General features: G+C 50.2%; 1 protein-coding gene and 1 non-coding gene across 15 annotated transcripts in view; one reads left to right on the top strand and one right to left on the bottom strand.

Moving 5' to 3' along the window:
• The window catches only part of KDM2B (lysine demethylase 2B), a 122,075-nt gene that overhangs the window by 681 nt on the left and 107,644 nt on the right, over positions 1-13,750 (top strand). For 6 of the 14 annotated variants that reach the window (XM_049698423.1, XM_049698431.1, XM_049698422.1 and 3 more), the window contains exons 2-4: positions 1,521-1,665; positions 4,622-4,700; positions 5,913-5,936. In XM_049698423.1, coding sequence (XP_049554380.1) covers positions 1,521-1,665; positions 4,622-4,700; positions 5,913-5,936 — 248 coding nt within the window. Of the gene's footprint in view, positions 1-45; positions 460-824; positions 855-1,520; positions 1,666-4,621; positions 4,701-5,889; positions 5,937-13,750 lie in introns of those variants that run through there. The other 8 variants (XM_049698428.1, XM_033440931.2, XM_049698430.1 and 5 more) reach the window with 5 other exon arrangements.
• Positions 7,135-7,206, bottom strand: TRNAE-UUC (transfer RNA glutamic acid (anticodon UUC)). Its single transcript has one exon. It is a non-coding gene; the product is annotated as a tRNA-Glu (tRNA).

Genomic DNA, 13,750 nt, shown 5'->3' with positions numbered 1-13,750 from the left:
TGCGTGCAGAGGCGCACTCGTGACCCAACAACAAAACAGCGATGCCAGGGCGCTAACGGCGCCCGGTGCCTCCCGGGCGCCCTCCCCGCCCCACACCTCCTCAGGCCACCGCCCCCGCCCACCCCCATCCCGGGCCGAGTGCCCCCCCCAAGCCGGGCCGCGGGCTCGGAGCGCGATCGGCAACAATGTTTACGTTCCGGGGATTATGACGTCGACGCCTCCCCCCACAACTGCTGAAAATGGTTTCCTAGGACTTTGCAAACGGATCCGCTTAAGTGTTGGTGCAAAACTTTGTAGATCTCGGCTCTGGCTAGCTTTATTTATTTATTTTTTGGTTTGTTTTCTTTGGTCTTCCCTCCTTCCCCCCTCCGCCAAAATGCAGGGGGCAGGAGTGTTGACAATTAATTGGTGAACTCTCCTAAAAAAATGGAGGCAGAGAAAGACTCTGGAAGAAGATTGGTGTGTAGCTTTTTTTTTTTTTTTCCAAATCTGTATCTGGTATATGATAGATCTATTTTTTTTGTTGTTGTTTCTTGCTGCCTTTTCTTTCCTTTTCTGTATTTTGCAAGAGGACCGGAAAAAAATATAATAAATTGCATGCAAAAGGAAGCAAGCAGCTTACTCCTCCAGTCCCTTGTGAGGCTCAGAGTCTCAGACACTTAAGTGGGGAGGTGGTAGCGGGGAAAGGCGTGGAGGGGGGGCTCAGCGGGCTCGGGTTCGCCCGGAATCTGGGGGGCTGCGGGGCTGGGCGCTCGGCGGTGGAGGGAGGAGGCAGGGGATGCGGGGAGTGGCGGGGGATTCTCCTTAGGAAGTGAGTGTGCGCGCGCGCTTGTGGGGAGATGAGACAGCTGCTGGTGCGTTTTGGGGTCTCCGATGGGAGCTTTGTGGCGGGCCGTCTGCCTCTCCCCCTCCCAAGCCCCGAACCCCCCCTCCCATCTCTTCTTCTTGCACTGGCGGTCGGTCGGCGGGGGCGGCTGGGGTCTCAGCCCTTCCATTTCAGCTTTCCAGCTTCCCCCGTAGCTCGGGGGCGGCTCCAGTCTTAGAAATGCCGCCGGCCCCCGGTTCCGGCTTCCCGGCTCTGGCGCTGCGGCCGCCAGGGCTGCTGTTAGCGCCGAGCCGGGCGCTGCGGCGGCTCCTCCCGGGGCCTACAAATGCCCCGCCAGCCCGTGCGCCGAGCCCCCCTCGCGGGTTACATAACCAGGCTCCCGGCCGAGTGGGCAAAACCTAACACCTCTCGGGGGTGGGGGGCAAGGGAGACTCCCCCAGATATCCCTTCCATGGCCTCCAAAGATGCAGGAGGGGAGTGCCCTGTTTAGGGCGCAGCTTGACCCTGGGGGCGCTGGCCCCTCTCATTATGCCCATTTTCAGCATCTTTGGCTTTTGCGCAAAGTTGCTCCGGTCGCAGTGGTGGGGTGCAGGGGGCGCGCGGCTCCTGCACCTGTTCGAGCTGGGCCCAGGGTGAGAGGCGACCCCCACTTCCCCCAGTAATGTCCCGGGCTCTCTGGTTTGGGTCCCTGCAGCGCCCGATTGACCGCCAGAGATACGACGAGAACGAGGACTTGTCGGACGTGGAGGAGATCGTCAGCGTCCGCGGCTTCAGCCTGGAGGAGAAGCTGCGCAGCCAGCTGTACCAGGGGGACTTCGTGCACGCCATGGAGGGCAAAGGTGAGGCGCCCCCTCCTCGGGCAGTCCTCCGCGGCGCGGCCCGAGCGCACGTGGGGAGGGAGCTGCCGGTGGCTGGGTTCGTATTTCGCGCCCGCGTCCCCCATTCCAGGGGATCCGGTGACGAAACGAGGCCGAGCACTGGGGGGGTGGGGTGGGCTGGGTGGCGAGGGAGGAGGGCAGGCGGGAACCGGGGCCGGGCGTGGGCCTAGGCCCGGCCCGCGCCCACCACCAGCCCCAGGGTGGGTAGAGCCAGGAGGCCGGCGGACTGAGGGACCTGGGGACCGACGGGCAGACAGATGGAGGGCGGGTGCGCCGCGTTCTACCCCTCCCGGAGCCGGCCCAGCTCCTTGCGCTGCACAAGGTGCAGCCGATGGGCTGGAGCAGGGCTGGGGCACCCCAGGGGTATTGGGGTGGGGGACCCCCAGGCCTGTAGTCTCTCAAACCCCGTGACATTTCGGGCCCTGCCAGTTAGGACCTGGCGCTGGGGACGCCCCCGGTCACTTAGTGACACCTCCTCAGGCCTGGGGTCTGCTGAGCTCCATCACCTTGTGAGCCCTGCTAGATGGGAGCAGGGTGGGTGACCCGGAGGTGTTGGCTGGATCCCGCTTAAGCCTGAGGTCTCTAGCCCTGCATCCCTGATGCTTGAAGTGGGGACTGTGGGTAAGGGGGTTATCGCCCCATCAGGCTTCAGGCTGCCCCCTGGCAGTTTGAGGTGAAGAGTTGGGGCACCCCCCCTGGGAAACAGGGTCTCTTCCCAGGGCTGAGGCCTTGAGAGCTCTGTCCCTCTTGTGGGCCCTGCCAGTTTAGAGCAGAAGTTGGAGAAGCCTCTGGGGTTTGGGAATGTCACCCTAGCCTGAGACCTTCAGGGCCTACCTCCCTGACCCTGGTACTAGCAAAGTGTCTGGGAGTGTCTTCCAGACTTTGAGTTTATGCTCTGTCTGGCTTGGGTCTAAGGCCTGCAAGGCCCCCGGTTTGGCCTGTGGGATTGGGGTTTTGGATTTGCCCTGCCTACTTAGGCATCTCCCTATGCCCTTCTGGGGTCTGTAAGTTCATTTTTGCCCCTCAGACATTTGGGTTTCCTTTACATTACTCTGTTCCCATTTTGTTTATCCCCTTCCCCCTTGGAAAACCCTCCCATCCCTCAGTGAGCTGATAACTGGGAAGCGCCTCCCGCCTCCAGGTTCCGGTTGAGTGGCTAGGGCTATGGGGTTAGCTCCTAGGAGAGACCGCCTAGCTTTGCATTTTTGAAGTTTCTCTTTTGTGCCCATTGCTTCCTGGAGTGCCGGGCTTCGGTGGTAGGGGGTAGTTGTGCGAGGAGGGAAGAAGAAATTTCTTCCAGCCTGCCAGGTCTTAAGAGAGCCTTGCACCCAGAGGCCAGACAGTTCAGGGGTCTAGTCTCAACTACATTTAAATTTCCTTAGCACAAATGGGGTTTTAATTCCTCTCCTTCCCCATTTTTCTTGAGTTGTTTGGCGGATCGGAGGAGAAAGCAGTATGCAACTCTTCCTGGTCATTGGTGAGGAATTCTCTGCCCAGGATCTCAGTGTTTTCTCAGGCTCATTTGAGGAAGTTGAAGCTGACCCTGGGGGTGGACTCTGGGTGTGTGTGTATGGGGTGGGCTGGGGGTTTCCAGCGAGGGAGAGCCCTTAAATCTGCTGTCCAGGCTCCTTTCAAGAGAGAGGGCTCTAGGGTTTTTGGTTGTTAATTCAGATCTTGCCCCAAAACTCGAGGGAGGAGCTGAGAAACAGAAGGAGCCCTTAGCCTGGATTCAAAATAGAAGCTTCTTAAACTTCTCTGCCTTTAAATCCTTAGGAATCCCCATTCACTGGGAGCTCCTGGGGATCTGAGCTGCTAAGGTCAGGACTTTCCCCGGCTCTGGTTTTGTTCTCTCTCCTCTGAGCAGAGTTGCCTTGGCCTCTCCCTACCCCCACTCCCCCAAGCTGCCCTAGTGAACTGTTCCCTGGGGCAGGGGCTTCAGTGGCCTGGGATCTCCTCTATCTCCCTTCTGACTGGCCAGGGAGGGCTTGTGCCTTTGTGAATTGCTTCAGTTACCTGAGGATTTGGGGATATGAGGATTTATCTCCGCCTCCCTCACCTCCATATTTAGGGATATGGTTGGGTCAGATCCCCTACTTTTGGAACTCAGGAGGATGGAAGCTAAGGCTTCCTTCGTGCTCTAGGGCTTTGGATAAGGATGTTGGGGGTCTACACTAGACAGGCGTCAGTCAGACAGGAAAACTACGCGGTGAGTTTTCTTCAGGCCTCACTATATCCCCTTCACACAGTCTTTACCTGGGGAGCATGCCTCTTGGTTATCCAGCTGAAGCAAGTGTTCTGATGGCTGCAGCAGAATTTCACTATTAAGGCAGCAAAGCTGTGCCCAGTTCCCTAGTTATTTTGGCACCAGATACACAGTTTCCAGGGAAACCGGCTTTTCCCCCCTCCCCTTCACCATGCAGGATATTACAATAAGATCTTCCCTGATGCTCGGCTACAATGAGAACCCTCCTCCCAGCCTCCTCTCTGGGGCTTCAGATCCTCCCAGGTGGCATTCTTCAATTTTGCAGTTCCTTTACTTTCTGAGCTCAGCTTGGGATGTGTTTCTCCATCCGTCCCTCTCTTGCAGTGATAACTGGGCTGTGTGGGGCTCTTTCATGAAGCTCCCTCCCCAGTTCTCTCCAGCCTTGGGCTGTTCATTGACAAGTTCTGACCCGTGGGGCATGCAGGCAGTGACTGAGTAGGCAGAGGAGCTGATAGTTGGCATGGCTTCTCTTGGGCTTTGCCTAATCCATTTCCTTGTCATTTTCTAGGGAGCTCTTGCCCTTTGGGCTGGTGTCTGCATCTAGTATAACCCCTGCCCCTTCCTCCATCGTTTTTCTTCCCCTAACCAATGGATCATGGTTCATTTGCTCCTTCATGACTTAACCAACCTGTTTTAATTCCAATCTCCAAACAGATTTCAACTATGAGTATGTGCAGAGAGAAGCTCTCAGAGTTCCCCTGATATTTCGAGAAAAGGATGGCCTGGGAATTAAGTAAGTTGCTGAAACCAATTGCTTCTTCCCCTGTCTCTTTCCCTAACACAGTTTGTAGCTTGGGATGGATTTCTTCCACCCTTTTCTTTACCTCTCATCACTGAGAAGGATTTTTCTTCATTATTTGGGGATTGTATCTCCTTGTTCAAGGCCTGACAGAGGGGAAAAACTCTTTAAAATGAGTCTGGATTTTCAGGGAATTTGGATGGAGAGGTCACAGGGTACTTAAACAGCGTGGACTTTTTTCCCCCGACCCACCCCAATTACACACAGTGACTTCCTGAAGAGAATTGTGTCCTCCCCCTGAATCAGGAAACTGAGGCAGGGCCTGAGCTGCAAAGGGATTGGCCAGCTTCTGCGCCCAGAGGCAGGACGCCTACATGCATATTTTCTACTCAGACTTGCACTATGTGGGAAACTGGCCCTTTTCTGTGGAGGGTGTGTTTCCTAGGATGCTAGGCCCTCGTCTCCCCTTTCGGCTTGGGCCCCAGCACCTGCCTCCCGTGGTGTCTTGTCTGGTTTACATTCTCTTCAGAGCTTCCATCCGGAGGCTGGCTGGAAGAACAGGTTTCCACCCCTTGGGCAGGGGTGGGGGAGGAAGCTAAGGGCTTCATCACAGCCTCCCTCCCTCCACAGCAACTACTGCCAGTCATTCCTACCAACAGAAATTAAACCTTTGGCATCACTATTAATTAATAGTGAACCTCATCACAGTCATCATAGCCAGTGTCACCAAATCCCTGGAATTGGTGCGATATTTTTTTTTTCCTCTAAACTTAAAAGGGGTCCCTCCCACCCTCCATACAACTCCTTATGGAGAGTATTTTCTAGAAGAGGAGCCACAGAGAGGGCTACCCACCCTAAAAGAAAGCAAGCGTTTGAATGCCCAACTCTGGCGGCACACTTCAGTCTTCCCCGGACATGTGGCAGGGGGACGGTGGATGTCCATCCTCTTCTCTGTAGCTGTGCTGAGTTCAGGTGTCAGGGAGAGTGAGGGTCTGGTTTGCCGTTGAGGTGAGGAAGCTGCTGACCAGTTTGGGGGGTGACCCTCCCGCTGAGTTATCCCATTTTGGACTCCCAGCATGAGAACCAGGCAACTCTCTTGGAAAAATGGCCTCCCTCTGCCCCCATTGTTGGGTCTAACCCTGTTATTTCTTCTCATCAAATGTCTGTGTTCCTCTTTTTCGAGGATGCCTGACCCTGATTTCACAGTCCGAGATGTCAAACTCCTAGTGGGTAAGTTGCTGTGTGTGTGCGTGGCCCAGAGATGCTGAATTGGGGGGGCGTGGTAGTGGCAGGGGACGAGGCTTATACCACCTGCCTCTTTGGATATTTAACTGCCTCTGCAAAGAAAGTCCCCATGCGAGGAGGCAGGAGCAGGTGTGAGCTGCAACCATCTCATTCTGGAGAACGGGTCAGATTGCAAAGCCGTAAGAAGCTGTTTTAGAGGGTGTTTGCCAGTGCAGTTGTATGAGGCTGATTTGGACCCTAGCCTCCAGCTTCGGTGTCATCAAGGCAATCTTAGCTCTCTCCTTTGCGTTTGTTTGTGGGTTGCTGGGTAAACACTGGGTGCTGTGTGACCCCTAAAAGACTTTCAGAACTTTCAAGGGGAGGGATCATTCTTCCTGCTTCTTCAGGGTTCCAGACAGGTCTAGGGCAGGGCTTGACGCTGAGCACCTGCAGAGCTCGGCTGGACTCACTGAGTGCCCCGGACTCCTGACCAGGTAGTGGGCTGCCTTTCAGATTTTACAGGAAGTTGGTCAATACATCCATTCTTTCCAGAAGTGTTTCTCAAGTAGCTCCTACGTGGTAGGCTAATTCACAGCTGTGAGCAGGACAGACAAGATCCCTGCCCTCTTGGTTGGAGTGACAGGCAACAAAGAAATAAATAGTTTAAAAAAAATTTACGTCTTTTCAGAGGGTGATAAGGGATATGAAGAAGTAAAGCAGGGTAATGGGGTGGAGCTTGCTGGAGCTGTGTTTTCTTTTAGGTGGGGGGTGGTCAGGGAGGGCCTCTGGGTGGAGGTGATGAGGACGTTTGGACAGAGACCTGACTGATGAGAAGCCAGCTGTGGGAAAGAACATTCCAGATGGAGGAATGAACAAGGGCAAAGGGTGGAAGGAATGAGGGGGGGAAGTAGTAGGAGAGGTGGGAGAAGTTGCAGGGCCAGGCCCACATAGGACCTTCTAGGCCCTGGTGGGGAATTTGGGTTTAACTGCTTGGGTGATGGGAGGCCACTGGGGAGTTTTAAAGTGTGGTGAGGTGGGTAGCTTTGTGATCTGATTATTTTCTTGGGGGGGGGAATTAAAAATATTTTTTAAATTGAGATAGAATTCATATACCATAAAATTCACCATCTAACCATTTTAAAGTGTGCAATTCAGTGGTTCTTTTTTTCTTTTTGGCCACGTTGCATGGCTTGCAGGACCTTAATTCCCTGACCAGGGATTGAACCTGGGCCACAGCAGTGAAAGTGCTGAGTCCTAACCACTGGACCGCCAGGGAATTCCCCAGTGGTTCCTAATATATTCACAATGTTGTGCAACCATTACCACGAACTAATTCCAGAACATTTTCATCACCCCCAAAGTGAGCCTTGTACCTCCCAATTCCCCTCTCCTTCCATCCCCTGACAGCCAGTCTGCTTTTTGCCTCTGTGGGTTTGTCTCTTCTGGATTTTCCATAAAAGTGGAATCATAATATGTGGTCCTTTGTGTGTGGCTTCTTTCACTTGGCCTCATGTTTTCGAGGTTCATCTATGTTGTAACAAGTCTCAGTACTTTATTACTTTTTAAGGCCGAACAGTATCCCATTATATGGATAGACCACGTTTTGTTTACTCATTCGTCTGTTGATGTACATTTTAGTTGTTTCTACTTCTTGGGTATTATGAATAATGCTGCTATGACTATTCATGTACAAGTTTTAGTGTGAACATACATATTCACTTCTTTGGGGTATATACGTAGGAAGGGAATTGTTGGGTTATAGGGTAACTACATTTAATCTCCTCTGACAGTTACCAAAGTAGCTGCGCCATTTTAAATTCCCATTAGCAACATACGAGGGTTCTAATTTCTCTACATCTTTACCCACACTTTTTATTGTCTGTCTTGTGTGTGTGTGTGTGTGTGTGTGTGTCTGTCTGTCTGTCTTTTTTTTTTTGTTTTTTTTTGCGGTACGCAGGCCTCTCACTGTTGTGGCCTCTCACGTTGCGGAGCACAGGCTCCGGACGTGCAGGCTTAGCGGCCATGGCTCACGGGCCCAGCCACTCCGCGGCATGTGGAATCCTCCCGGACCGGGGCCCGAACCCGTGTCCCCTGCATCGGCAGGCGGACTCCCAACCACTGCGCCACCAGGGAAGCCCTGTCTGTCTTTTTTTAAATTTTATTTTATTTTATTTATTTATTTTTTTCTCTCTTTTTGATGCTAGCCATCCTGGTGGGTGTGAAGTAATGTGATCTGATTTAAGCTCTATAAAAGCTGACTCTGTGGTTGTATGGAGAATGAAGGCAGCTGACCAGTGGGTGTGCAGAGATCCAGCCTGAATTATTATTATTATTTATAAAATTAATTAATTAATTTTTGGCTGTGTTGGGTCTTTGTTGCTGCCCGCGGCTTTCTCTTGTTGCCGCGAGTGGGGGCTACTCTTCGTTGCGGTGCATGGGCTTCTCATTGCAGTGGCTTCTCTTGTTGCGGAGCACGGACTCTAGGCATGCGGGCTTCAGTAGTTGTGGTGCACGGGCTCAGTAGTTGTGGCTCGCGGGCTCTAGCGCGCAGGCTCAGTAGTTGTGGTGCATGGACTCAGTTGCTCCGCGGCATGTGGGATCTTCCCGGACCAGGGCTCGAACCCATGTCCCCTGCATTGGCAGGTGGATTCTTAACCACTGCACCACCAGGAAAGTCCCCAGCCTGAATATTGACCCAGAGATGTGTTAACTCAGAAGGGAGAACCAGGGACTTCCTTGGCGGTCCAGTGATTAAGACTCAGCACTTCCACTGCAACGGGCGCGGGTTCCATCCCTGGTTTGGGGAACTAAGATCCCGCATGACATGTGGCGGAAAAAAAGAAAAAGAAGAAGGAGGACCAGTTGCCTATAAGGAGGTGCTGCTGTTGACAGAAGGATCTCAGTTAACTGGTGAGGGCTTGCTCAGGAGATAGATTTTTTTTTTTTAAGCTGGATTCTAGAAATGCTGAAGGAAGTGGACATCAGAACAGAAGGAGGCAGCCTTCCAGCAGTGAGCAGAAGATGGGGTGATGGACCCCGTAAATCAAATCTTGGCACAGGTGACTCTCTCTGGTGCCTCAACCCACCCCCAGCCTTTGTTGTTGGGACTCAGCTCTGCTACTTGGCTGAGTGATTTGGGGCAAGCTACTCCTCAGCTGCAAAATGGAGCTAAGAGCAGAACCTGCCTCAAAGAAGGATCCTGTAAGAGAATGAATGAATGCTTAGCATTATGGCGGATGACGAAATGGTCCCCATTATTATTCTAATGGCAGAATGTGGATCCGATGAAGTTCTCTTTATGGACAAGGATTAAAGCCAGATTCTCAAATCTGGGGATCAGGGAACATCACAGTCTCAGTAATGTTGCCCTCACGCTTTTGAAGAATTTTCAAGCCCTTTGTAGTTTTGTTATTCTCTGGTTGTATCCAGGCTGCCTCTTTCCTTGAGCCTCATTCTTCTCATTGTGAGAGCGAGAGGATTCAATTAGATGGTCCTGACGTCCTTGCCGGCTCTCAGAAAAGTCTAGGATGGCAAAGAAAGCGGGAATAGTGAGACTTCCCTGGTGGTCCAGTGGTTAAGACTCCTTGCTCCCAGTGCAGGGGGCATGGGTTCAATCCCTGGTCGGGGAACTAACTAAGATCCCGCATGTCGCACAATGCAGCCAAAAAATCCGCCCAAAAAGTGGGAATAGTAGTAATACCTGCAGCCTGTGTCTCTTGGCATTTCTGTAATGATCGAACGGATTGGTGAATTTTCGTGCTTTGTAAAGGTATAGCACCGTGAGGGATGCCTGTAATGGCAGTTAGCAGCGGGTAGGATTATTCCCACTGAGAGTGCACACAGGCTTCTGGAGAGTGGTGAAGGGGAAGATTTGTCATAGTGACATAAGTGACAAATGTAACTCAATCTGTCCTAAGCAAAACAGAATTCAGCGGTTTACGTAATAGGTTCAGGATGTGACCTTAGGCATTTCTAGATCCAGGTGTGCCAAGAAGATCTCAAGATCTTGGCTCCTACTTTTCATTTTTGCTTCCCTTTTTTTGGCTTCCTCTTTCTGCTTCATTCTCCGGCAAGTTTCTCTCCACATGGCAGCTAAAATGGGGTGGGGAGCAAAATCCCACACCCAGCCTAGCTGAACCATGTGGACTGAGAGTGGGGAAGGAGTGACTCCCCAGGGTTGCTGGGTGACGTAACCATGTCCCTAACACAAATGGGATTTCTTTTTTGTTTTTCGCCATGCCACATGTCTTGCGGAATCTTAGTTCCCCTACCAGGGATTGAACCCATGCCCTCGGCAGTGAGAGCGTGGAGTCCTAACCACTAGACCACCAGGGAATTCCCACAAATGAAAGTTCTGCTGTGGATGGCAGAGTATGGGGGAGGCTGGACCATCCCTCGTAGTTAGTGGGGGATCTCAGCCTGTCTTCTAGCCTCTTGTCCCCTCCCCAGGCCCTGTATCTTGGGAGGCGACTGTCTGAGAAGCGGGTGGTGCACAGCCAGCTATTAGGGCAGACTCTTCTCTAATCTCCTAAAATTGGGCTTTTTTCTGTCAGCCCTGTTTATCTGCCTGCTGGAAGACCAGCACCTAGCCTCTGTTTTTAGCTCCTCATCTCTAAAGAACCAAAACAAAAAGTGGTGGCACTGTGCGCTTAAAATGAAAGCTTTTTTCTTGAAGTCTAATATGCATATAGAAAAGTGCACATATAGTAATCCTGTTGTGAAAATTTGTATAATTTTAACAAATTGAACACACCAGGGTAATTGGAAGCCCAGGGTCAAACCCCCCTTGAATTCCCATCCAGTCACTCCCTCCACTGTTGTCCTGGCTTCTTCTAATAGTGTGGATGAATTTTGCCTGTTTTCATACTTTGTGTTAGTGGAATCATACAGGGTGTCTGTCCTCTTTTGGTTTTGGCGTTTTACCACTCAACCTTGTGTTTACGAGATTCATCCATATTGTTGTGTGCAGTTGTAGATGATTTATTTTCATTGCTATATAGTTTTCCATTATGTGATTATTTCACAATTGATTTATTCATTCTATTAGTGGGTACTTGGGTAACTGCCAGTTTAAGGTTGTATGCATAGTGCTGCTATGAACATTCTAGGCATGATTGGTGAACAAATGGATGCATTTCTGTTGGGCATATACTTAAGAGCAGAATTGCTTGGGTCAGAATTTACGTATATGTTCAGTTTTAGTAGATCCTGTCAAGTAATTGTCCAGCGGATTGTTCTGGTTCTGATTGCACCATATCCTTACCCAGAGTTGGTGTGTTCATCATGTTCATTGTAGTCATGCCTCCATGCTGATGGGAGTATAGTTCTATTTCACTGTGTTTCACTTGTCATTTTTCTAATGATTGACGAAATTGACCTCCATTTCATATGTTTATTTGCTATTTGGATATCTTCTTTTTTTTTTTTTAACGCGGGCCTCTCACTGTCGTGGCCTCTCCCATTGCGGAGCACAGGCTCCGGACGCACAGGCTCAGCGGCCATGGCTCACGGGCCCAGCCGCTCCGCGGCATGTGGGATCTTCCTGGACCGGGGCACGAACCCGTGTCCCCTGCATCGGCAGGCGGACTCTGAACCACTGCGCCACCAGGGAAGCCCCTGGATATCTTCTTTTATGAAATGTTTGATCAAGTCTTTTCTTCATTATTTTAGAGGTTGTTTCTTATTTAAAAAAATTTTTTTTATTGAAGTATAGTTGATTTACGTTGTGTTAGTTTCATGTGTACAGCAAAGTGATTCAGTTATACCTATGTGTGTGTGTGTGTGTGTGTGTGTGTGTGTATATCAGATTCTTTTCCATTATAGGCTATTATAAGATATTGAGTATAGTTCCCTGTGCTATACAGTGGGTTCTTGTTTATTTTATATATAGTACTGTGTATCTATTAATCCCAAATTCCTAATTTATCCCTTCCCCCACATTACCCTTTGATAAGCATAAGATTGTCTTCTATGTCTGTGAGTCTGTTTCTGTTTTGTAAATAAGTTCATTTGTATCATTTTTTTAAGATTCCATGTATAATTGATATAATATAATATTTGTCTTTGACTTACTTCACTTACTATAATAATTTCTAGGTCCATCCATGTTGCTGCAAATGGCATTATTTCATTCTTTTTAATGGCTGAGTAATATTCCGTTGTGTGTGCGTATATATTATATATATATATTACACACACACACACACACACACACACACACACACACACACCCCACATTTTTATCCATTCATTAGCTGATGGACCCTGAGGTTATTTCCATGTCTTGGCTATTGTAAATAGTGCTCCTGTGAACATTGGGGTACATGTATCTTTTCTAAATAGAGCTTTCTGTCTTTCGGGATATATGCCTAGGAGTGGGATTGCTGGATCATATAGTAACTCTATTTTTAGTGTTTGGTTTTTTTTTAAATTAATTTATTTTTTGGCTGTGTTAGGTCTTCGTTGATGCGCGTGGGCTTTCTCTAGTTTCAGCAAGCGGGGCTACTCTTCGTTGCGGTGCACGGGCTTCTCATTCCAGTGACTTCTCTTGTTGCAGAGCATGGGCTCTAGAGCATGTGGGCTTCAGTCGTTGCAGCACGTGGACTCAGTAGTTGTGGCTTGTGGGCTCTAGAGCACAGGCTCAGTAGTTGTGGTGCACAGGCTTGTTGCTCCACGGCATGTGGGATCTTCCTGGACCAGGGCTCAAACCCGTGTCCCCTGCATTGGCAGGCGGATTCTTAACCACTGTGCCACCAGGGAAGTCCCTTTTTTTTTTAAAGATTTTTCTCTTTTTTAAAATAAATAAATAAATAAATAAATTGGCTGCATTGGGTCTTTGTTGCGTGCGGGCTTTCTCAATAGTTGCAGGGAGTGGGGGCTACTCTTCATTGTGGTGCACAGGCTTCTCATTGAGGTGGCTTCTTTTGTTCCGGAGCACGGGCTATAGGTATGCAGTCTTCAGTAGCTGTGGCATATGGGCTCAGTAGTCGTGGCTCCCGGGCTCTAGAGCACAGGCTCAGTAGTTGTGGCACATGGGCTTAGTTGCTCCACGGCATGTGCGGTCCTCCCGGACCAGGGATTGAAACCGTGTCCCCCGCATTGGCAGGTGGATTCTTAACCACTGAGCCACCAGGGAAGTCCCTATTTTTAGTATTTTAAGGAACCTCCATATTGTTCTCCACAGTGACTACACCAATTTACATTCCTACCAATGGTGTAGGAGGGTTCCCTTTTCTGCACACCCTCTCCAGCATTTATTATTTATAGACTTTTCGATTCTGGCCATTCTTTTTTTGCAGTATGCGGGCCTCTCACTGTTGTGGCCTCTCCCGTTGCGGAGCACAGGCTCCGGACGCGTAGGCTCAGCGGCCATGGCTCACGGGCCCAGCCGCTCCGCGGCATGTGGGATCTTCCCAGACCGGGCCACAAACCCGTGCCCCCTGCATTGGCAGGCGGACTCTCAACCACTGCGCCACCAGGGAAGCCCTTCTGCCCATTTTTTGATTGTTTTTCTTTGGTTTGTTTGTTTGTTTGTTTTGATATTGAGTTGTATGAATTGTTTGTATATTTTGGAAATTAAGCCCTTGCTGGTCTCATCGTTTGTGAATATTTTCTCCCAGTCTGCAGGTTGTCTTTTTGTTTTGTTTATGGTAAAGATTGTCTCTTATTGTTTGTAAGGTGTATCAGTTTGCTAGGGCCAAACATAACAAAGTACCACAGAATGGATGACTTAAACAACAGAAAAATTTTTTCTCATAATTCTGGAGCTGGAAGTCCAAGATCAAGGTGTCAGCAGGGTTAAGTTTCTTTGAAGGTCTCTC

The sequence above is a fragment of the Orcinus orca genome, chromosome 15, assembly GCF_937001465.1.
Source record: "Orcinus orca chromosome 15, mOrcOrc1.1, whole genome shotgun sequence".
NCBI lineage: Eukaryota > Metazoa > Chordata > Mammalia > Artiodactyla > Delphinidae > Orcinus > Orcinus orca.
This window is presented reverse-complemented; position numbering and strand designations above follow the sequence as displayed.